At 31.9% G+C, this 25192-nt stretch overlaps 2 protein-coding genes across 4 annotated transcripts; one reads left to right on the forward strand and one right to left on the reverse strand.

The window, feature by feature from the left end:
* Positions 1-7802: 7802 nt before the first annotated feature.
* LOC118028989 (protein IQ-DOMAIN 31) lies at positions 7803-14085 on the reverse strand. Its single transcript, XM_035032747.2, has 7 exons — positions 13884-14085; positions 13457-13545; positions 12899-13195; positions 11986-12189; positions 10944-11018; positions 8644-9715; positions 7803-8206 (listed from the first exon to the last, which is right to left on the reverse strand). The coding sequence occupies exons 2-7, from the start codon at positions 13541-13543 to the stop codon at positions 8175-8177; spliced, it is 1767 nt and encodes a 588-aa protein (XP_034888638.1). The 5' UTR covers positions 13544-13545; positions 13884-14085; the 3' UTR covers positions 7803-8174.
* A 3985-nt stretch (positions 14086-18070) lies between these two features.
* Positions 18071-24066, forward strand: LOC118028988 (isochorismate synthase, chloroplastic). 3 transcript variants are annotated; one of them, XM_073412881.1, is made up of 17 exons: positions 18078-18107; positions 18143-18308; positions 18460-18669; positions 19535-19764; positions 19836-19953; positions 20074-20190; positions 20288-20434; positions 20627-20701; positions 20798-20870; positions 21163-21277; positions 21402-21459; positions 22325-22435; positions 22640-22724; positions 22987-23084; positions 23251-23343; positions 23533-23605; positions 23712-24066. In XM_073412881.1, exons 2-16 carry the CDS (start codon positions 18189-18191, stop codon positions 23599-23601), a joined length of 1719 nt encoding a protein of 572 aa, XP_073268982.1. In that variant the 5' UTR covers positions 18078-18107; positions 18143-18188; the 3' UTR covers positions 23602-23605; positions 23712-24066. The 3 variants fall into 3 exon arrangements, with proteins under 3 accessions (XP_073268981.1, XP_073268983.1, XP_073268982.1); XM_073412880.1 differs by having other exon boundaries at positions 18071-18308; XM_073412882.1 differs by having other exon boundaries at positions 18071-18308; positions 23715-24066.
* Positions 24067-25192: the final 1126 nt, after the last annotated feature.

Genomic DNA, 25192 nt, shown 5'->3' on the forward strand with positions numbered 1-25192 from the left:
GGACAGCCTGTATCATATGCATGCAGTGGAATTCTCAGATTTAAGCGCAACAACGAAGGAAAGAAAATCTGATTGAATAGAGAGCATTGATCATTAATCGTGGTTGGTGTGAAATATCTTCTATTTTTATTGTGTGTTTGTAATTAGCACTAAAAACTTTTTATAAACCTTTTTTATTTTAATTTTAAGTGATTTGGTCTTCTAAGATGACATTAAATGTATGTGTTTAGTTCGGATAAATACATTTGTTATGCTAAGAAATCGAGATTCTTCGTGGGTATTTGTCATAATAATTAGGTATCAGATTATTTACTCACGCTAAGCAGTAGGTTGCATAATTTTTTTCGAAAAAAAAAAAAGTTTTAAAAAAATATTTAAGCATGGGTAACGTGTTTTTAAGAAAAAATTAAATTAAAAAAATAATAATACTTAGGATAATCTGTCAAATCTGGATCATGAGACCGGGATAATTCAATAGAAATCAATTAAAAAAATTATAAAATTCAATTCCTAATCAATCCAATATTAAAAGATAAAATTGAAAAAAAAATCAATTAAAAAAAACTCGAGTTAACCCGATTTAGTCATCCAAACCCTTAACCCAGGTCATGAGATTGGCATAATCTCATAGAAATAAAATTAAAACAAATTATAAAGTTTAATTTTCAATCAACCCAAATCATGAAAGATGAAATTGAAATAAAAAACTCAATTACAAAAAAAAAAAAAACCCCAAAAACCTTAGTCAACTAGGAAACTCGTGGCTCATGCAATAAAACTAGAATAACCTCACAAAAAACCAACCAAAATAAAATATAAAGTTTAATCCCTAATAAATCTAATGTTAAAGTATAAAATTAAAAAAAAATTATATATAAAAAACAAAGTATTGTTGCAATGAATAATACTTTATGAGAAGGGGAATAGTGATTTCCCCTCCTCATTTACTTCTTGTTAATATGCATTATTGTTATACGTTTACGATTGACTTGGTGACTTTTATATGATGTGAACGCATAGGGTAAGAACCCTAAAGCCTACATGCAAGAAAGAACAAACTCAAGAAAGTTAAAATCAAATTTAGTTTATAAAAGTTTGATATAACGATTACCTAAACCGAAGCATCAATTATATTGGAATGAAACCCCCACCTAACAATTATAGAAAATCACAAATGAAAAGTATAAAAAAAATGCTACAAAAATATTTATTCTTTGATAAGTCAAGATGGTTTTATGAAGAATAAAAACGTACGAGTTTTGCACACATATAATTATTATTCTGAAATCAAAATATGTATATTCTGAATTGTAAAACTTATAAAAAGAGTATTTATAATGTCAAAAATAAACTTAGCTCTAATGTACTAGTGGATTGATGTTAAGTCCAATTTAAATAAAACCCAAAGTACTTGAAAACAAGCCCAAAACATGAAAAATAATGAAAACCCCAAGTCTGAAACAATAACTACTAGCCTTGTTTAAATATGCCTTCTAAACCATGGTTGACTTAAGATTATGAACCTATATAAAACATAGCCTCTAGGGACTTATGGTAAGATTTCAACTTAACCTAACAGTTAGATCGAAAGTAATGCTTGTTAGCGTAAAACCACATATTAAAAAACTTATTTTTGAAAAAATTCAAGATGTATATAAATAAAAGAAATATTCTCTACATAATTATGAGAGGCATACTCCTAGAAAAATTAGCTAGAAACATAGCATAAATAAAACAAGAAAATTTATGCTAGTTGCTGGCTACTGGCTGACAATAAATAAATAACAAAGAAAGGAAGAGAAAAAAAAAATAATGCATGGCCTCTACGTGAACAATGGCATATTAGAAAAACATTAAGCCAAAAATCGAATCTAGTTGTCCATCCCTTGCATGAATTGTATAATTCCCCTTCTCTTCAAAAGAATTTATCCTTAAATCACTAATAAGAACAATAGTATTCGGAGCAACAGTAGCACCCACATCATCAACCTTTTGTTTAAGCCTTCAAAGCTTTTTTTTTTTTTTTTGCCTCCAACAACATTATATAAATATAACATCTTCTCTCTCTTGTTCTGCATCCTTTCAATGTGCAACTTCTCTCTCTCCCATTTTTCATCCTTTCAAAACTAATTTAAAGTTTTATAATCATTGATTAGTTTTTTTTTTTTTTGTAAATAGCATTATAATTTCTTTGTGCTCATTTACTAAGCTCATAGAAGCTTTTTCACCATCATCCTTTGAAGCCTGAAACCTGAATTTCTCTTGCCTCCTAGTATTAAGAACCCTTTTTAGATTGTCCCTTTTGTAATGTAACATCTTTTTTATTTTTCCATTTAAACCGCTCATCAAATCTCATATTCATCCTTTTAAGTTGATATTTCAGGGCTCATAACAAGTGTAGTAAGCAATGTTAGCACAACTCTCATTATCTATAATTATATTACATACCTTATTACTGAAATGACATCTTGTATGAAAGATATTCTCCATTTACTGCTCCACATCATCTTTCTTGATATAAAAATTAAGTACATACCGAATTATTAATGATTTTTCCTTAACTGGATACTCTACATTCTCATCACTGTTATCCTCAAATGGTGGCATTTCATCATCTTCATATCTATCATTTTCAATTTCAATCTCTTTATGTTCTCTCATAACCATAACCTTTTTTGGGACATTGTGAAGATATATGTTTTCGATTTAACCCTTATTTTTTAATTTGTATAGATAATGTTTTTTTATTCGGTCCTTCTACTTTTAATTTCTTATTTTTGTCCTTTGCTTTTTTATCAAAGTTTTTATGACTTTTAATTTTATACTTTATAGTTTTTTATTCTTCAATGATATTAATGATTCCAATGTGGTCCCTCTTCTTTTGATTTTTAATTGTTTTTTTTTGTCATTTTATCAAAGTTTTTATAGTTTTCAATTATATCCTTCAAATCAAGTTCATTTCTTTTATTTTTTCAATAATAATATTGATAGTATCAAAGATGATGATAATAAAAAAAAAATTATTGATGATAATAAGAATAATAGTAGTGGTAGTGACAATAATACTGTTGTTGCTACTAATAGTGATAGTAATGATAATAATAATAGTGATAACAATAGTGATAGTATTAATAGTTGTGATAATAATAATAGTAGTAGTAATAGTTGTGATGATGATGATGATACTAATAGTGATGATAATGGTGATGGTATTAATAGTTGTGATGATGATAATAATAATAATAATAATAATAATAATAATTACTTTATTATGATGATAATAGCTGTAATGATAATGATAATTGTAATGATAGCAACAACAATAACAGTAGCAGTATTAACAATAATAATGATTTTAATAATGATAATTGTAATAATAATGATATTACTTATTAAAATTAATAGTAATAGTAATTTTGATATTCATTCTTTGAATTATTATTTTTTTAAAATTCTTTTGTATGATTGATTTTTTTTTTTCAATTTCACAAATTTATTACCTAGCTTCAAACACAACACATAAGATAATATAGAAAAAGTAAAGGATCGATCCCACGAGGTATGTTCAAGTCAGATTTTTATGCTAGATGATATGCAATTTGGGGGGGGGGGGGGTTTGGACGTTATCTAGGCTAAAGCAAAAGAAAACAGAAAAAATATCAAAAAAAATTTCATGAAATCAGAAAATTATCAAGAGAATAAACCTTGGTCGCAAGTACACATCCACCTACAGAAATCAGAACTGATCATGGAAATGAAATATTAATTTTTTATTCTAAATATTTATCTCTTCTTAACATTGGTTAGTTAACGGATCTGCCGTATAACTAACTCTAACTATCAAACAACCATAGTGTCCACACTAGTAATTTAATTCAATGGCAGCTTTAAAAACTAGATAAGTTGATTAATCAAGAAAACATAATTGTCTACAGTCTATGTTTGATTTGATTGAATGTTATCCCTAAGATTAATAACGTAGATTTTCCATAATTATTAAACTCAATTACTTCACAAGTTTATATACCACAACTTCGGTTTTGATATCAAACTTAGCAATAGATTGTCTACAATAATAACTTAAAGTCTGCTCTAGCAATTAAAATAAACAATTATAGAAAAAATAAGCATAGGAGAATAAACATATTCATCATATAAACTGAAAAGAAAAGGTAAAATAAATCTCACAGTTCTTGAAATCCGAAGGTTTCCGTATCCTTACAACCAAGAAAACGAGTTTAGCCTTACATATTTGTTGAACAACTAATAAAAAAGAAGGAGGAATATATGATTTCGGGTTTCTTAAAGGAGGGGGGCGTTTTTCTCCTCTTGGCTAGATACCCCCCTTCTCTTCTCTCATTCTTTTTATATCTTAGGAAACCCTAGTCTTTATTTTACAAAATAGTCTTCCCTTAAATAGACAGTTTACATTTAAATACTTCAATAACTATTTTCCTAAAAAAGAAGAAATAGCCTTGCATGAAATCTTAAAGCTTTGAATTAGAGGAGATAAATTGTTGAAATAAAAACTTGGATATCGGTTTATATGCTTCGTAACTTAATTTGGACTCGTTTCTTCACGAAACCTGTTTATTGGTAGAATTCAATTATCATTTTTGAAAAATCATATCTCCCTCATATGACATTGGTTTGCGCTAACATTTGGAGCGTTGATAGGAATTTGAGTTAGGAATCCACCAAAATTAAGTTTTCATCAATTGAACTTCTGTAACTCCAGATATTCAAGTCAGAATAGACAAAGGTCAACACTGGCAGATTGCGAGATTTGATTTTGAAGGCTGCGATTTCCATGCTCTTCCTTATTTTATTTTCTTGCCTTAGATGTCCAGAAAGGTATGGATGTTAGCTTTTTAATGCCACTAGAATCACTTCATTTCAACCTCTGGAGCTCACGCTTTGCACAAAACATCGACTGAAGATCAAACCTGTCAATTACCTCCAATTTACTCCTTTTTACATCTTTCATCCAAAAGTGCCTTCAAAACATAAAACAAAGAATATCAATGTATTTTATATATAAAACATAGGTAAAACACTAGTTAAATATAGGTGAAACTATCAAATAATATAGTTGCATTAAGTGTTAATAATGATAATTGTAATAGTAATGATATTAGAATTGACATTTCTATGTACATTTACTCCTAATCACAATCGATGATTATTAATAGTCTATCAAGCCATGTTAAACTTATTAAACTTAGCCCAAGTTCTATCAATAGCTATCGCTAACATTTTATTTATGTAATAATGGTTCTTGGATAATGACTTTTTACATTCATTTATTCTATAGTATCGAGATTTACTCGTAATTTTTTTTAATGAGACTATATACCTCAATCCTTAAATAACCAAGCGAAAACTATTTTGAGTTGATCTATTTGAACATAGAATCTAATGACATTAACATTTAAGACTCCCTAAGGAAATTAATGCTTTTGATATGAATATTATATCAAAAGGCTTCAAATGAAGAAAATTTTTAAAAATCAATGAAAAGGTGTTTCTTCTCATTAATAATTAAGATAATAGCTTGTTATAAGTCTATTTATCTCAAATGTTATAAATGAATAACAAGACATTTATTTAAAACGCAGTTTTAAAATGAAAGAAAAAAACTAAGAGGATTTTGAAATGTCATCATTTCAAATGCTTTTCGACGAGTTTTCCAAATAAGTGATGAAAACCCTCAAAATAGATGTACATGATATAACATATATTTTTGCTTTTTTTCTTTTACGATTGCTAAAGTAAAAATGAAAATGCAAAAATAACATCAATAATTTGCAATATGCATGGACTTTAAAATGGATGCAAAGATATGTTTTTTTTTACTGCGAGGTATGGCCCAAATGCAAGAGTAAAAACAAATTTTAACAAAAAAAATAATCGTTTTTTTTTTTTAATGTTTCGAGATAATAACACATACAATTATTATTAAAAAACCAAAACTATCATGAACACTTGAAAACCTTAAATTCTATGGGGTAATTTGATACCTTTTTAATGGTTTTTTTTATAATTATCATGTTAAATGAGGGACACTGTAGTGTTTGATTAGACATTAAAAATAATTACAAAACAAAACATAGTGTAATAACCAAAATGCTTTTGGAAGTCAAAAAATTAAAATTGACCTCAAGCTTTTTCGTCGTTTTACAAATATTTTTTTGTTATTATCTGGTCAACTTAAAGACAATTGGGTCTTTTTATAAATAAAATGGTAAATAAAAAAAATAAAAAAGTAAGGGGCGCATGTGTTGCACGCGTCAACATGTAAAAGGCACCCTCACCTTTAAAGTAACGCGTTCAACACCTTCTAGAGTCCAAAAATACCCGTATACCGTGTCATTGCAAGAATCATCACGTCCTTTTCATTTTGGGGTGATGCGTGTCAATGTTAGGTGGTTGGTCTGTCATTGGTGGGCTTTAATTTTTTCCTTTTTTTCTCTCTTTTCCCTCTAAAATAATAGGTTGGTACTCTTTGTTATTAGTATTTCAAATTCCATCTTTATTATTTGATTTTTAATTTTTATTCTTGGTCTTTTTGTAAAATTTTTATTTATTTCAATGTCATCCTTCTGTCCATAGTATGGTATATTATTTTCACTAATTTGATCCTCATTCTTTTGATTTTTATTGTTTTTTTTTAAATTTATTTTTCTTTTCAATTTTACCTTTCAATTAAATATAAAATTTATTTTATATTTCAATTTTGATCCTCATTCTTTTGAATTTTTTTGTTGTTTTGTTAGATGAATTTTTTTTCAATTTCACCCTTCAATAAAATAAAAATTTTATTTTCTATTATAATTTTGATTGTTTTTCTTTTCATTGTTATTTTTCTACTATGAATCCTTTTGTATAATTAAAATTCTTTTTTAAAAATTCATCTGTCAATATTTGATTAATTAGACATTAAGTTTCGTGATTTTTCATAATAGAATGTTTCAGATCTAATAATCTAGTTCACGAGTTTAAATAGTTAATATGATTTAATATTTTTTTATATCAAGTTATTCTGATTCAATAATCTAAGCCACAAGTTTGACAAAATAACCCAAGTTAACTCAATCTTGATTATTGAAGTCACAAGTTTATCATGCTAATTCGAATTGACTAAGACCAATTTCTTATAAATCCTTTTTTTATCTCATTTCATCCTACCATATTTAATAGGTTAGAAATTAATCTACATTGTTTGTCCCATTTTATTTTTTTAAAATATCTTTCAATGAGCATTCTTCCAATCAAATATAATAATGGATGTCATTAATTTTTCGTTTTTTAAAGAATAATCAATTACATACTTCACAAAGCTTCACAACTATTTGATAGTCTATTTATTTAATATAGAATCGATTACTTGTTCAACAATTTATACTTAGGAGTTAATTATTTGATAATAACCTTAATAATCAAGTGGCTATAAATTTAAATCCTACCATCCATGTCTAATTAAATGAATAGAAGAATTGCCACATAAACCTATACAAGCATCAAATGTTAAAAAAGCTCTTGCGTTAGAGAACATGTAAATGAGTTTTTATAGAATCATTTTTAAAACACCCAACCACTTATACTTCTCAGTCTATAGTTTGTTTAGGAGTATCATGCAGTGAGATTAAAATTGCATTTTGTTCTAATCATAATTTCAAAAATATTTAGTTAATCCACATACTCTACAACAGCACCAAACACATTAAGCTTTCAAGTTAAAATGGATATTTGACATCTGGCAAAAGTGTGAATTTGGTTGAGGCAAAAGGCAGAGATTTAAATGATCTTTGAAAAGTTCTGATTAAGTATTAAAGATAGAGAAATCCACTAGAAAATTTGGTACAGAAGCCTTTTGTAAAGAAAACAACAGAAAAATAGAAAATTACACTATGCACTGCCAGAAATCACGTCAAAACCAGGCACAATTTAGAATTAAATGTACGATTTTAGCAAGGTTGAAAATTAAAAACCTATGATGTACATCCACTCGCAAACAGCCACAGCAGAAAACTAGAATTCAGAGCCAACACACCCCTTCCGGCTAGAGACCACGTTTCACTGCTACACCATGATCTTGCACCAAAGATATAAAAAGAAAAACCGCTGATGAAATAAGAGACCTTATGCTTCCTTTAAAGACCAATGTTCCACAATTACCTCTTCCACTCTGGTTGGGCTCCCTTAGCTGCATAACAAAAAAAGAAGGGAGGGGGAACATCATACTTAAGATTCATAGTGTACATTAAAAAAAATAAGCTCTTGAGAGTTCAGAAAAAAGGGGAATAGCTCATGTCAAATAGAAAACAGAATGTTTAACTAGTACTTCTGATAACAAATTGGACAGTTACCAAATATAAATATATAAAAAAGCAATAAGATAAGCTTCCAGGTTAAGCTGAAGTTTCTCAAACCGATGTGCAATTTCACATGGCATTAGATTTTAAAGGGACTCGGAGCATTGAAACAGGATATACAAGCTGATTGATCCCAAAAAAAGAAACTCTAATGCTCAGAGGCCAAAACTTGCACAACAATTGCTCGATAATTTTCACAACAAAATCAAGCGTGCATCCATGAAAAAACAAGACACGGTAATTTTAGGGGCAAGCAAACATTTCATACCATTTCCATCTCTTGAAGACAATAAAGACTTGTCACTCTTATTCCCTCCTTTGCCACTACCATGAACTGCTCTTTGTGTCCTCGGGGACTCGGAGCTGATTTTTCTATTAGTTGAAGAGGGCAGAGAATGACGACGGGCAATGTTATTTTTCTCAACTCGATCTTGACTAAATCTTGGGGAGCCTTGCATTCTCAGCTTTGCCTTTGCAGATTCAGTTACTGCCATGTAGCTAGGGAGGGCAGGACTGCTCTGTAGGCCATTCTCGGCACGTTCTGGTTTCATTGTGAATGAAGGTTTCTTGGCAGTTTTGTGATTTTCATTGATTGTTGGATCATCCTGGTGTTTGGACTTCCCATTTATTTGCATATTCTCAACTATACCACCAGTATCTACTGAAGCTTTAGATTCTACCACAGCTTGATCGTCATGTGATGATTCCAATGCCTTGATCATTTCTACAGGTTCATCAGCTGTCTCTGCATCAGGCAACTTGGACATCAAGTTTGGATCATTCTTCACCACATCAGGTACATTGGATGTTGTCAAGGTAGCTTCTTTCTTCATCTTCTCAGCTGAATTAATTACACTCCATCCCAAAACATTATCACCTGAAGTGCCGGATACCTTTTCCTGACCTTGCTTTGGCTTTTCAGTTTCAACCTCTGAATGAGCAGAGTTTTCTATAATGGGGTTGTTAACCTTTCTTAAGCTGCGCTTTACCTTTTCAAGCTCAATCTGTGAATTTTCTGCTGAATCAGCTGGATGGCTTGAAACTTTCCTCAAATTGCGCTTGGGTTTCTCAAATTCAGAGGCTGCTTGTACTGAGGTACTGTCAACATTTGCAGCAGGGACCCTCCGAACACTGCGCTTCGGCCTACCAGTTTCAGCTTCCACTATTTGACCATTACTCTGCTTTCTCTGAGTTTTTGAGCACGTAATTTTTTTTGGTTGGGGAACTGGTTTCCAGAAACAGGATGCTGACCAGCACTCTAACCAGTTTGCAACTGAGTTTGGTTCCATGGAATCATAGGGGAGTTGCAAAGGCATTACAGTAGGTGATGGAGCAAGAAGCTGGAAAACAGTCCCATCAGAGATCAAATGGAAAGGGTGTTATTAAAATTCATGCATGTTTTCTAACTGATCACTGTTAAATATCCCTGATCCCAGTGCAAGCACCAGAAATATTCTTACTGGACCTTTCATGTTTATTTCAATTTTTTGTATGACAGAAAGCACTGCATGCAGATAAAATCAAGTTACATGCAAGATGCAACCCTTTTCCCCTTTCCATGTAACAGAGGAGAGAAATGAACTGTTCCTCCAGGATCTCACAAAAGAAAAAAAGGTTTGCATGATGAATTGATGATATTCATGACATTTTATATCACTAAAGATGGTGTCTGAAATTCCCAAATTTTGCAAATAACAGCCTTGAAAACAATTGAATTTTGAGGATAGGTATCCCTTTAATCAAATATTTTCATGCCTAGAAAACAAAGCTTGACAGATATAATTACAAAAACTATGTGAATGTCAACCCTGACTAAAGAGTTTCTCAGGAAAATATTGTAAACCATTTCTTACAGGTATCTTTATAAGATCACAAATAAATGAGATTCAGTGAATCATGACCTTAATGCTAGGAAAATTGGGCCTTTTTGTTTTATTACAGAAAATTAAGAAAAATGGGATTTTATACACAATGGTTTGGGTTTAGTGGAGGGCAAAAGGAAAGAGCAATTGAAGGGGAGAATATACTCTCAACCCTCCGAGGGATTGGAAGTTATAACTGTATATCCAAGGCATTATGGATAGTTTTCACTACTCATGAATGCTTAAGTATTATGCATGAATTATGGTTCATCTGATGTATAGGAAATGAATTTGGAATTTTCCATTGCATTTCATCACTGGCTGCTGCACCCTTGGTGCTCATGTTGCTGATTTATGTTTCATGTATCAGAAGTAAGTGGATAGATAAAACCAAATCACAGTTCCTTCCATTAACTTATCAAGGTGGTTGTTCTTATATCTCCTAGAGAAGAGTCGGTTGTTATCAACAAGAATAAGCACTTACACAAGTCCTAACAGTATCTGGTTTAAATAAGGTTTTTGTTGATTCTATTTGTAGCCACAAGGAGCTCTTTATCACTGGAATGACAATCAAATAAATAAAATCACAAACACATAGAATGTACATCATGGGGCTATTCTTAATTTGTCCTAGGTGAGAAGCTTCTTCTGTACACAACTAAGCCACTATGCAATAAATATAATCAAATCATTGTTCTATTCATACCTTGCGAACAAAAGCATTTGATGACAGCTTGGCCATTTGTATACCAACTCCACTAGAATCTGCAAGCTTGCCCTCCTGATACATGGATGGAAGAAGAGTTAATGATGAAAAGCAGAACAAGCAAAAATAGCAACAATATAATTTGATTAGTTACGGGATAAATAAGAAAATTAAAGGAATTGAAGCCTCAACAATTATTATTCAGAAATACAGTAAGCAATATGATTCCGAATGTCATTAAATGATGATATGTTCACTAAACCTCGTGTAGTTTCTTCCAAACTTGTTAAGTTCACTACACTAGGAAGAACTGCAATCAAAACAAACCATACTTGTATTCATTTGTCATGTTACACAACTGTGTCCTGCGCATTATATATTTTCATGAAACTTGAAAAGGAATGCATGGGTACAATAGTCTAATCTAAGATTTCCACACGATATAAGTGACGAAATAAACAGAGTTGAAAACCTGAAACTTTTGTAGCCTTGAGAATGGGTGAAACCTTACAATAATAAATTGTTGTAAGTTACAGTAATTTAATGGTCTAAATTTTTAAACAATAAGGCTGATTATTTGTTATTACTAATTATATACATTCTTTAAGAAAGAGGTTTTAACTCTGAGCTTACACTACAGGCACACACCATTTAGAAGCATTACAAGTCCACCCAAAGTGCAAAAACAAAGAACAAAACTAAATTCATATGCTTGATCAAATACCATATAATTCTAAAAGAGGTACTGAAATGGGTGCCCTAAACCCATAATTCTAAAAGTGGTAATCAAGAAGAAAGATATTTTCTCCTTTTTCTTAAAGGGAGCTCTCCTCCTTCGAACACTTGGACTTGGAAAAGCATACCCGGGGACTCATACTCAATTAAGGACTCCCCTGTGTTGCGATTGATTCAGTCCTATCGGGCAAAAAGCTTATTCAGGCCCTTCCTCCTAAATGACCGGGGTATGTGCAATTGAGCTCTTTCAAGGGCCGTTACATAAGACAGAAGAAGCAACAATCGATTTGGTTTTCCAAGAATTTACCAGCAGTTTTACTTGGCTGCATAGTTTATGAACCTCATAGCCAATCTCTGAATTCCTAACCATTCTTCCTCGAGCAAGAGCCTGTAACTTGACAACTCCGAGCACACAGCAGAGAGTAGCAACAGCTTGCCTTCTAACTAAGTGTCCACGGATAAGAGCCTGAAGCCTTATTATGCCTTTAAGAGCCCGAAATGCCCGGCGAGCCTTCACAAAAACAAACTTATATCAGGGACTGCATGACCTCCACACAAACATGCTTTCACATGCCTTGAGTCCGGGAGAAAAAAAAAAAAAAAAAAGACATATTGCAACAGCTACAACATGAAATGGATAGAATATCAACTGAGAATCATTACATCAATTAGAGATTTAGTTAATGCCACCCCTCATGCTTGCTATACAACACATTAGGGCATGAGACCATTGCATCTAGGCCCATATCAACTCCCTGAAAGCCACAATTAGCCATCAACCTTTGGGCTTGGACTAGGAAAACTGCAGGTAACTGAGCAACCATGCATACCTGGTACCAAGTCAGTCGGACCCTCAAGGTCCATGAGAACAGCCCCAGTAGTGCACCTATCTGCACACTGCAAGCTAATGCTTTACAACCCAGCCAGCTTTGCAAGGTTCAATAGCCTTTTTTTCACAAAGCAAAGACCCATGTGAACAAAATGATAAGCCAAAGGAAAGGATCCATATAAACTGTATCTAATCTCAAGGCAATTGTGCTTGTGCAGCTGGCAAAACTGCCACAGCCACTATAAGAAACAGATATCTATCCTATCCCACACAATCACTTGAAAACAGTTACCGCACAACCATCGCCAAAAGCAAGAGACGCAATTTTAATAATGTTGCAACGACCTAGATAAATATCCATGGCGATGATAATAAGATAAGAGAAAATTACCAAGTAACCCCTAAATGCGGCTTGTGCCATTGTTGCAGCTTCATCAAGCCTTATTTTGTCAGCATCAGATGGAGGAGCATCAGGAGTGTATAATTGAGAATGATTTGCATCTTGATTTCCAGTTGACAATATACCTCCATCACGTGGTGATTCTGTAGTTTCCCTGCTCTCCGGCTCTAACATCCTTTCAGTGATATTAGTGGTAGTGGGGGCTGTTATGATCACCGGAGGAACTGAGGTCACATCAGCTTCCACAGCTCTGACAGCAACCAATGTCTCTTTGTCATTCACAGTTCTCTGCACATAATGATCAAAGTTAGAAAACAGGATTTAGTACCTATGATTTTGTTCCAACATAAAAGCTTATCACAACTTAAGCTTATGGATTGAATGGTTTTTGAATAAGCTTAAGGTTAAGACAGCCTTTTATAGCTTAACAGACTAAGTAGAGGGGGAGAGAGAGCTAAAGCAATCCCATAGCTTGATGGATAGATTGAAAGGTTGTCAAACAGAAGGCTATTAGAAAGAAGTAAGTTGGCATTAAAATAAATTAATTACCTCCCTTCCTTTGACAATAAGAGATTTGGAAGACTTCTTTCCAAACAAAACAGTCTTTATCCATTTCGCAGGTGATTTTCTCCCCATTGCTGCAAAAACAAACAGGAACAGAAACCCACCATGTCTCTTTAAGAAAATGAAATGATAGCGTGCAATTCAGAAACCCACCACTGTTATCCATTATTACGTAACCCTACAGGTTAGAGCACACCCGCAAAGGGAAGCAGCTAAAAGTTGTGCTCCAAGGAATAGCGAGAAAACATTAAGGATTTGAACCAGATCTGTATGTTACCTCTCAAATGTGCTTCTTCAAAACCCTAAATCTATCATTTCCTTTTTCTCCAAACATGTTTTACCATTTTCCAACATCATCAATTTCAGCTTTGATTGAATTAAATTAAGTAAGAAAAAAAGTGAGAGAGATTACCGCCCGTCTGTTCAGCAAGTATAGACACCGGATAAAGCAACAACAGATGCGTCTGTGATCTATCTAAGCCGGCTGCTTCTTTTTATTTTCCTTTCCTTGCCTTTCTCCCTCCTCTCTCTCTCTCTCTACTCTTTACTCTCTCTCCTGACACTCTCCAGTCTGTACTCTGTGATGAACTACTGATTCAAAACAAAAAAAAAAAAAAAAACAGGGATAAACTTCGCTTTTTCCCTGTACTTAAGCAATATTATACATCTATCCTGATACTTACACTTCTGGTTTCAGTATTACCCTTAACCATTACTATGATATCATAAAGAAATTTGTATTACTTCAGAAAAAATTGTAAAAACTGAAATAAATATGAATTAGAGCTTGTTTTTCATAAGTAATTTAGACAGTATTTGAAAACACATTGAATTTATATTTTTTAAATTAAATTTTATTTTTATTTAAAATTATTTTTTATATTTTTATATTATTTTAATGTGTTAGTATTAAAAATAATTTTAAAAATATCATTTTAATATATTTTTAAAAAAATACTTTAAACAACCATGAAACACCCTTTGTAATAAAAGGTGAGATTGAAATGCTTTTTAACTTATGGTAGTAATATCGGTAAAATCTAAATTAAAAGGGTAGAAGTACAATATCACAAATTTAGTTTACTAAAAAAAAAAGCACATCAAAAACAAATTAAAAAACAAAAGGATAAAATAACGGTTTCTTATCCTCTACAGTAGCGCTCACTTTAATATTCGCTATATTCTCATGACTACCAATTGATTGGGATACGTGACAGTAACAATGAGGGCTTATCTGGCGCCAGCCACTCTGGATAATTCCTTGAAGCGATTGCATCGGGGCAGTTACTTCGGGAACATGTGTCCAGCAGGGTCACAGTCACAGCTTCTTCATTTCAAAGCATTCTATGAGATTACAGTTATACCCCTCCTTTATAGGATTTAAATTCACGCACCGGTCAGAAGTATGTAAAATAGGAGCCGTTAAAAAAAAAAAAAAAAAATAGGAGCCGTTAATAACTGGCGCTGGAGGTAGGTGAACGGTGAAGGGTGGGTCGTGAGGAAGCAGGAACGAGTGCCACGCTGGAATTTAGGGGTAACGTGGGTTGCTGGGCGGCCAGAGAGCAGAGGGAGGAGTTAGTATGGCATTGTGGTTTAACTTCTTTTTTAAAAAAATTAGGCTTTTTTAATTTTAAATTAATTTTTTTTTATGGTTTTTTAATTTAAAAAATAAAAATATATATATTATTTTAATATATTTTTAAATAAAAATCAATTTGAAAAATAATCTTCACACCACTCACACTAAACATCAAAATGTAATTATAGTTACTTTTCAAAATATTTTTCACTTATAAATATATTAAAATAATATTTTTTTTATTTTTAAAAAATTATTTTTAATATTAGAGCATCAAAATAATCTAAAAATACTAAAAAAATATTAATTAAAAATAAAAAATTTCAAATCTTTTTAAAAATATTTTTGAAACATAAAAATAAATTGGACTTAACTTTAAACCATGATTTTGAAACCCGGCTCGGCCCGGTAGGTCAACCAAAGCTAGAACCAGATCGGGTTAAAAAAAACAGGGAAAGAAAAAACCTAATATGACCCGGCGACTTGGTTGACCTGGTAAAATCCGGTCAAAAACCTGATTGTGGTCCGTTGATTTTTTTTGATACCATTGCATCTAGGCCCATATCAACTCCTGAAAGCCACAATTAGCCATCAACCTTCAAAAAAAAAAACTTAAATTTTTTTTATAGATAATTAAAATATTAAATATTAAATTTATTTATTTTATTTTAAATATTTAAAAATAATTATAGTAAAGAGATAATAAATTAGGTTGAAGATTATTGATTTTAAGGATATTTAAGTTATTTCATGATTTTATATGTTAAATATGGAGAGAACCAAGAAAAAGATAAAAATAAAAAAAAAATAAAGACTTGATTTTAACTATATCAAACTATAAAAAAGTCAAGAATGAAATTGAGAGTATAATCAAGAAAACCGGAAAAACAAATAACTAAAAAAATCAAATCGTGAAAAAAAACGATCAAAATTAAAAAAAAAAAAAACCGATTGGTTCAGTTCGGTTTTGATTTTTTAAACCTGAAATCAAAAAAATTCATCCGGACCCAAACTGATTTAAACTGGTTTCGTTTTTTTTTTTTTTTTTAAAAAAATTTGATTTGGTTATTTTTTTTGATAAAAATCAAATCAAACCAAACTGGACCGAAAATAATAACCTCTACTTAGAGGTTTCGATTTCTTTTTTTTTTTATAGAATTTTTACAAATTTTTTTTTTCATTGCTTCAATTTTTATATCATTTATATATATTTATGAACTGGCTGGCCATATATTTTTCCTGTCGTTAAGGACACTATCAATGTCTGAAATTGTCAGGTGTCCGGGTTGGCAATGCAGGGTTTTCAGTAGGTGTGGCAAAGAAAACAAATATGTTGTCTTTAGTTATCGGACCTAAGGTACTGGATACTCCTTTATTCACCCCCCACCAATTCGATCAAGATTGAATTGATTAGGAATTTGATTTGATGATTTTTGCTTTTTTTCATGCTATGGAAGTCCAAGAAAATATTATTACATTGAGTTATATATATATATATATATATATATATATATATATATATATATATATATTTGCAAAAAACTAGAAATTAAAGGACTAAAATTAAAAATCTGGTGAAATGACATATATATATATATATTTTTTTTTTTTAAATATTGGTGTCAACACCTTTAGATTTAAAATTTGTTCAGATTTTTTTTTATCCCTTTACTTTTAAGATTATACAATTTAGTTTAAGACTTTATTTTATTTACATTCCAGTCACTAGATTTGAGAGAGAAAAGAAAAGATAATTAAACTACAATGATGAAAAAAAAAATATTTTGATTTATCACATTCTGATAAAAATTGATCTTGATATTAATAAATCATTCAATGAGGAAAGTCCCATTGAAATCCTTTCAAGTTTTTATCTTGTCTAAAAAAGTAGATTAATGTTAAGAAATGATCTTATTTTCTTGGTTTGTTTTTGTTTTTGTTTTTATTATTCAAGTTAAGAAAGAGTTTGGCATGGGTCAATTATCTTGTTTGTATGTGTATGTATATAAATATGTGGCTCTCACTTTGCTGTGAAGCTGGATTGTTTTTTTAAACAAAAAATAATGTTTGGATACCGAAAATAAATAAATAAAAAATATAAAAACCTGTTTTAGAGCTAAGTCAACACAAGATATTTCTTCAACTCGCGATTCAAATTATATGACTAGAATAATTTGATTACAAATAAAAAGAATTATATGATTAGAATAACCCTCAGGTGTTTATTTTTTATTTTTATTTTAAAATGTCATCATTCTTAGATGTTTTTCTCTCAAATTTTCTCTTCATTTTTTTTGTTGTTTTTTTATTAATAGTTTTTCAATGATTTCATCCTTGAAGATTAAATTCATTGATAATTAAACTTATTGATTAAACTTGGGTCTAGTATTTAATGAGCCGTAAATTTTTAAGATTAGACTAGGTCTAGAAAGTTAGTCTGAATTTTCTTAGTTTCCCCTCATTTTTTTAAGATGATGCTTTTTTTTTTTTTTTTGAAATTTTACTTTTTATGGTTGTTCTTCTATTAATTAACATTGAGTTGTTGAAAATCAGGATAAGCTCAGACATGAATTTTTTTTTTATATTGTTTTTTTTTTCATTTTTTTTATTACCACTATTACTATATATATAAAAAAAATCATTTGCTCAGCCTGCAACAAAGATTTGACATCATAAGCCTATTTGAAAATGTGGTTGTGGTTACTTTTCAAAGCGTTTGTACTTGAAAATGCATTAAAATGATATATATTTTTATTTTTTTAAAAATTATTTTTGATATCAATGCATTAAAATAATATGAAAACACTAAAAATATATTAATTTAAAGTAAAGAAAAATATAAAATAAATTTTAAATTTTTTTAAAAAACACTTTTACAACACAAAAATAAATATAGTTCATATCTAATAGTTTATTATTTGCATGCATTATTATGTCTAAGAGATTAATTTTTTTAATATAAAAATATATAGGTGTTGATATATATATATATATATATATATATAATCCGAATATAAAATCCTATCTTTCACAGAGGAACAAAGCATGCGACTGCTTGGTCCCGTGGAAATCTTTTTTTTTTGGTAAGTATCGGTCCCGTGGAAATCGCTAAACCTCTCCCTGTCCATCTCCCATCTCATGGCAACCGCTACTCTAGCAAGGCACAGCCTTGCACATTTTATGGATCTGGAATCAATTAAGTACAGCATCGCAGCCCAACCAGTTTCCAGAAGGCAATCTCTTCATCTTTTCTACCACGTAAGCCACCCGGTCCACTATCATTTCTTCACAGCTAAAGCATGATTTGTAGTTCTTGATGGAATTATAATGCCGCTAAGTTGTTTGCAAGCTTATTTCAAGATAGAATCTCGAAATGTTGTTACTTTATGTATCATATTTGATTGTACAGAGATGCTATCATCACAAGCCATGTTCAGTGGTTGCATCCATGAATGGCTGCCAAGGAAACCCCAGAGACAGAGTCCCTATTGGCAGCATCGAGACTCGTACATTTCCAGCAGTTACATCCCCTGCTTTGGCTACGGACACCCTCAATTTGGCGATTTCTGAAATGAAAGCCAATCCTCCTCTTTTCACTTCAGGAATCTTACGTCTCCAGGTATACTCAACTCATTTCTTCTCTACACTATCTCTGCTTCAGCATAATATGGTGTAAAGAGGGTAGAGAGTAGTAGTAGTAGTAGTAGTTCTTCAATGGAGATTAAGGTGCGTGTTTTATTATCTGAATGAACATGGGCTAACGGGATAGGGTCAGGGGTGATGATCCGTTGCTGGGGAAATTCTTACTTATGTGCCACGTGGTTGGTTGTCATTGACTTGACTGCCATTGCTTCTTATCCTGTGTTGCCTTTTGCTTTTAGAAATAAATAAATAAATAAACTCAAATTAGAAGAAGAAGAAGAAGAAGAAGAGTGATAAGCCAGGCAGCCGGCGGAAGGGAATGGTATCTAAAAAGTCATCATGCTCCCTTGCACAGTCTGATTGAAAATGAATGATCTTTTTTCCAGCGAAAGCATGCATCTTAGCGTTTTATGATTAAGTATCAGATCGATAAGTTTTATGACAAAAATATAATGAGAAATTATAAAATTTAAAAGATCACACGTTTTCTTACCTTTTTTCTAAAAGGATAAGATATGCTAGAATTTTCATGTATCAGCCATTCCGCATAGAGAACATCATTTTGTTATGAGAACAGAAAAGCTTAGAATTACTTGGGTTAATTTATCGCTTACATTCAGTAATGGTGTTGGATACTGTGGTAGCAACTTAAATATCGAGTTAATGGGGCGAATGTTTATATATTGCAAACAAATAGTACGTGCAAGAAAGACTATTGAGGCATATGTATGTGGCAATTAATTCGGTTTTTATCATATTATTGTTTTGGGTTGAAATCTGGAAGGAGGTAAATGGGATTTTTCTTCCTAAAGCTAATATCTTACGATGTGATTGAAAAAAAGGTGCCAATCCAACAGCAGATTGAAGCAATTGATTGGCTACACTCTCAGCACCAGATTCATCCACGCTGTTTCTTCTCTGGTCGAAGACAAAGCAAAGATTTCACGGAGGTAACCAACGGAAATGGCTATCAAAAGTCCAATAATGTGGTCAGTGTGGCTGGTGTGGGCTCTGCTGTCCTTTTCAGGAATGATCATCCATTTTGTTACAATGACTGGAAGTCCATAAAGAGGTATGCATACATGTAATGTTGAAGCAGTCATATATATTTCTGCTAATTAGCTTGTTTTCTTAAAAATGAAGGTTCCTCTCTGCCAATTGTCCACTGATTCGTGCTTATGGAGCTATCCGCTTTGATGCAAGGGCTAACATATCATCTGAATGGGAACCTTTTGGCTCATTTTACTTCATCATTCCTCAGGTAGAGCTAGCAATTGTTTTCTTCCATATATATATATATATATATATAATCTCTGTGCCTAGAGTCCTTCTTTTCCCCCTTCTTGTCAGTAGTTATAAGACCTGGTGCTGAAAATGACAGGTTGAGTTGGACGAGCTAGATGGGTGTTCCATGCTTGCCACAACCATTGCATGGGATAATGCATTTTCATGGACATGGGAACAGGCTGTGGATGCTGTTGAAGCTACCATGACTCAGGTCTCTGCTGCGTACCATTACCATACATTTGCATGCTTAATTTATTCTTTCTTCAACCACACAATATTAAGTAATTAACCTGTCTGAAACAATGCAGATCTCTTCAAATGTGGTAAAGTTAAGTAAAGAAGTAACTAGATCATTCATTATAAGCACTAGTCACATTCCCAGCAAGATGTACTGGGATCTTGCTGTTGAGAGAGCTTTGCAAATCATCAATCGAAGCAGCTCACCACTTGCTAAGGTATTTGAACGAGCCTACTCCATATATATATATATATATAAAACCTTTTTTCAGGCATTAATTGATCATCTATAATATTAATTGAATATCTTGGTTTTTTTTTTTTGCAATTTATCTCATGTATAATTCTCCCTTTAACCGTATATAATCCTAGCTTGCTCTTTGATCAATGAATCTTGACTTGAAAATCAGGTTGTACTCGCACGTAGTAGCAAAATTGTAATTGCTAATGACATCGATCCTATAGCATGGTTGGCTTGCCTGCAGGTGCTCTTTATCCTTGTACTATTCTGTATATTAATTGAATCATCACTCTATAATGCATTGTAATTAGTAACTACAATGCTTGGAATGTACTCACAGGTCGAAGGGGAAAATGCTTATCAATTTTGTCTTCAGCCGCCCAATGCCCCTGCATTTATTGGGAACACGGCAAGTTTGATCATGAATCTTTATATATAGTAAATAGGTTTCTCAGTTGTTTATGCATTCTCCTTACAGAATCTGCATGTATGGTTGGCCTTTATTAGGCCCTCTGTTTTCCCTCTGGAAACCACACTTTTCAAAATTTTTCTTGATTTTGAAGTTATAGTTATGCCTTTTGAGTCCTCTACTCTAACTGTTCAGATTTCTTTATCATTCTTTTAAGTTATTAACTTTCCATGAACAATTCTAAGATGAAGTGCTCTCTTCTAGTCTTGACTTGTACGAACTTTATGAATAGCCAGAGCAACTATTTCACAGAAATTGCCTGGGAATAAGTAGTGAGGCTATGGCTGGAACCCGTGCTAGAGGTGGATCCATGGCTTTAGATCTTCAAATACAACTTGATTTACTTTCCAGGTAATTTTATTGGCCAGGCTGTTAATAAAATTGATCTATCATTATTTTGTATAATATTATGGCACGAGGCCAACTAGCAGGCAATCTGTAGGTTCTGATGCATTTTTTACCATTCATTTTCCAGTCCCAAGGACCACCTCGAGTTTACGATAGTACGAGATAACATAAGAAAAAAATTAGAGGTGAGCTTGCTTTCTAGGTCTCTTGTCACTAACATTTTATGTTTATGACACTGGAAGATTGCGGGACATATATCTCTTACTCAATCCTCTCTTGCATCTTTCCTTGTGTTTTTGGAGCTCATTTGGTGGAAACAAAGATTTAGTATTGCCACCTCCCATAATGAGAATATGTTTCTAATTTTACTGCCAAGCTTATCGAGTCTTCTTTCCCTAGTCCTTGAGGGTTGCCACCAAGGAACAATTTGATAAATGTTTCCCTTGTATTGATCATTAAGTGCAAGTGAAAGTCCCTCGTATAAGTGAGATAAAATTGGAAATGTTTCAGCTATGCATTGTAATTTTCAAGTAGTCAGAACTTTACCAGATATGGACAGAAGCAATGTAGTGAGATTTTGTGCTGATTATTGTAGTTGATCAAGGCTGCTCAGATTATCAGTGACTCACACCTACTGATGTAAATGAGATGCATCAGAAAGTTAGTATGTTCTTCACTGATACCAGTCTGGATATGTTGGGCTTCTGAAATGGGGAGAAAGCTCCCACAGGGAAAAGGCCCAGGAGGAAATTAATTTTGAAAAGTATAAGAGAGGAAGTGAATGAGATCGTTGTTATTTGACTTTTACATTCTCTTGCTCTATCGAATAAAAATAAGAAGTGTTAAATTATAGTATTAAAGGAGAGTTAATGTACTGTTTCAAGTCCAACTGACGACCTCTCTTATAGAGAGTGCATTGTGAAGAAGTGCTGCTGTGCCTTTTTCATTTCCAACTTGGTACTTGGAGCAGGTCTTCTTTGCAATTCTTGAAATTCCTTTCAAAACGAAATTAAAAGAAAATCCTACGACTCTTACCCTATTCTATTGCAGGCTGTATGTGACAGGATAGTTGTTGAACCAAACAAAGCTATAAGAAAACTCCATAGAGTTCAACACTTGTATGCACGATTGGCAGGCGAGTTAAGAAGTGAAGATGATGAGGTGCGACTAACACAGTTCTATCCATCTCAGTCTTGGATAAGCAAATATATTTGATTGATGCTTGGTTTCCAGACTTGATTTTTTTCATTAATATGAAGTTTGGTTCTTAAAAACAATCCTGAAGATGGTTTCAGATTGATTGCCTATATTCCTTATCCTCATTATTTGGATATATCATAAATCCATTTTCTATTTGTTTTTCAGTTTAATATCTTGTCTTCTCTTCACCCTACTCCAGCAGTTTGTGGATTTCCCACAGAAGAGGCTCGACTTTTAATCGCAGAAACTGGTATATGCATGTGTCATTCCTATTGTTGTATTTGGATTGAATTGCTTTTGCACTCTCTTAATTTAATAAAAAGAACTCGGAACCATATGATATGCTTTTCGCAATTCGTCATTCTGAATTATCCATTAACTGTTCTTCTCATCACAAGAAAACTCACTATTTACCTGGCTACACATGCTGTAACTAATCAATTCTGGGTGGTGTGTTACTGACTCTGCTTGATTAAGGTTTGTTTGGTACTCATTCAAAATATGTTGTCCAGAAGTATTTGATCGAGGGATGTATGCTGGGCCTGTTGGTTGGTTTGGAGGAGGAGAAAGTGAGTTTGCTGTTGGCATTAGATCAGCTTTGGTAGAAAAGGTGAGCTATGTTCCTCACTGGCTGCAATTTGAATGAGTCTCGTTATTAGCTTCCCTATAAATAGAAGAAAAGAGTCTCATAATTGTGTGAATATCTTTGCTACTATCCATCTCATCTGTTATCATGCCATGAAAAAATCTTGGTGCTGACCATTTTTGGATTCTAGGGTCTTGGTGCATTGATCTATGCCGGGACGGGGATAGTAAAAGGAAGCAACCCGTCTTTGGAATGGGAAGAACTGGAATTAAAGACATCTCAGGTATGTTTCCATCCTTAAAAATATATTCATGTGATCTTCCATCTCTTGCCTAAGAACTCAGAAGTCAGCCCTTGAGTTTAGGGTGAAATACGCCGAAGCTTGTGCAAAGAATCAAACTCTTTTCGCCTTTCATAAGAACCAGAACAATAATGGTCGAAAAATCTGTTGAAGTTGTTGATTTGTTTGCAGTTCACCAAGCTGCTTAAACTCGAGGGTCCATCAAGACAAAAAATAGAGAACTCAGGAATCATCATCTGACAAGGTTAGTTTCTCTTGCTGATTTCTGCTAATAAGTAAAACAAAAACTCGAACAGACAACTAGCTGCTGAGTTCAATAAAATGATCACCACTCGATGTATTGTGTTCAGAAGACCAGCAAGAAAGAGCATAAATTCCTGTAGTGTAATTTCTAGACTCCTGAATTGGAATCACCAGTTTGCACCCATTGGTTTCTATGAGGCACTTGTGATGCAAACTAGCTGTAACTTCCACACTATGACCTGGTAGTTTTTGGCCCGGTGGATCTTAGAATCAAGTAAAGCTTAGTTGGCAGGAGAAGTACCAAGAGCTTAGATTTTTTTTCCAGACAAGGAACTGGGTCGTTATTCTTTATTTTTTTATGAAAGAATTTCTTTTTCCTTTTTTACTTTAATTTTTGACCAAGTTGGAGAAGGTGTAACATTCTTTAACAATTTGATAATGTTTCCCCAACATCTTTCATTACCTTTTTTTTTGTAGGTTTGAGGGAGAGCAACTTTTTCATTACATCTATTTTACAGGAAGCAAAATCCAGGTTAATAAACTAATCAAACATTCAAAATTCCATCACACATTAGTTAATGCAAAAAAATCAAAATTTCTAAAGAAAATAATAACTGCCTTCAAGAACTAGTTTGAATATAAAAATTAATTATACCAACACAGTGGTAAACAACATGTTCGGTTGCATGCAAATACAATATTTTATTTAAGGAAGACAAACATGACCAAACAAACACAAACAAACATAATTAATACCACCAACAATTAATCAGAATACAAATTAATTAATCAAGCATCACAGAAATTAAAATATATAGTTAATTAAAACAAATTTTCAGATGAAGAGGTAGAAACTTACATTCTGTGCTGCTAACAGAACAAGTTTCCCAACACCCTTACTTATTATACTTTCGGTTTCACCACATAGATATGTTGTTTATTTATGCAAAAAGTAAAATAAAAATGAAAGCATTGTCAGAAATATCATAGGCAAATCTAAGTTAAATTTCATTTGATTTGAGAAAGATTGAAAAAGGAAGTGAGAGGATATGAGATATGAAATTAAAAAAAATAATAATTAATGACTGCTTATTTTTTTATGAATGAGATTAGATCACTAAATCTTTTATATGATTAATCTTGCAAGGAAAATCTCAAAGTAATATAAAGGTGCTTAATAGTGCTTAGCAATGCTGTTGGATAAGATTTGAGATCTAATTAATGAGAGTTGTTTTGGGATTTTTTCCAATGGTTATATCATTTGAATTTTTTGTGGTTTTTTTTTTTTGGTCAATGGAGAGTTGAGAGAGAGTTTTGAGAATATGATTGTGGTTGATTTTTAAAGTATTTTTTATGCTGAAATATATCAAAATAATATATATTTTTTATTTTTTTAAAATTATTTTTAAGATTAACGTATCAAAACGATCTAAAATATATATAAAAAATTAATCTTTTATAAAATAAAAAAATTAAATTTTTTAGAAACTCGTTTTGCAACCGCATTTCTAAATATTATAAGGTTAAACCTTAATTTTTAATTGGTCACACAATAAAAAAAAAAAAAAGATGGTTCAAACCTAACTAA

Source organism: Populus alba, chromosome 12, assembly GCF_005239225.2.
Source record: "Populus alba chromosome 12, ASM523922v2, whole genome shotgun sequence".
Taxonomy (NCBI): Eukaryota; Viridiplantae; Streptophyta; class Magnoliopsida; order Malpighiales; family Salicaceae; genus Populus; species Populus alba.

Excerpts from the sequence above, each read along its gene's own strand:
- LOC118028989 (XM_035032747.2), bottom strand. The coding sequence starts at position 13,543 with ATGGGGAGAAAATCACCTGCGAAATGGATAAAGACTGTTTTGTTTGGA. Across the intron at positions 12,190-12,898 it reads CCGCATTTAGGGGTTACTTG|GCTCGCCGGGCATTTCGGGC; the intron begins GTAATTTTCTCT and ends GTTTTTGTGAAG. Across the intron at positions 8,207-8,643 it reads GTCTTCAAGAGATGGAAATG|CTAAGGGAGCCCAACCAGAG; the intron begins GTATGAAATGTT and ends TTTGTTATGCAG.
- LOC118028988 (XM_073412880.1), top strand. The coding sequence starts at position 18,189 with ATGGCAACCGCTACTCTAGCAAGGCACAGCCTTGCACATTTTATGGAT. Across the intron at positions 21,460-22,324 it reads ACATAAGAAAAAAATTAGAG|GCTGTATGTGACAGGATAGT; the intron begins GTGAGCTTGCTT and ends ATTCTATTGCAG. Across the intron at positions 22,725-22,986 it reads ACTTTTAATCGCAGAAACTG|AAGTATTTGATCGAGGGATG; the intron begins GTATATGCATGT and ends TATGTTGTCCAG.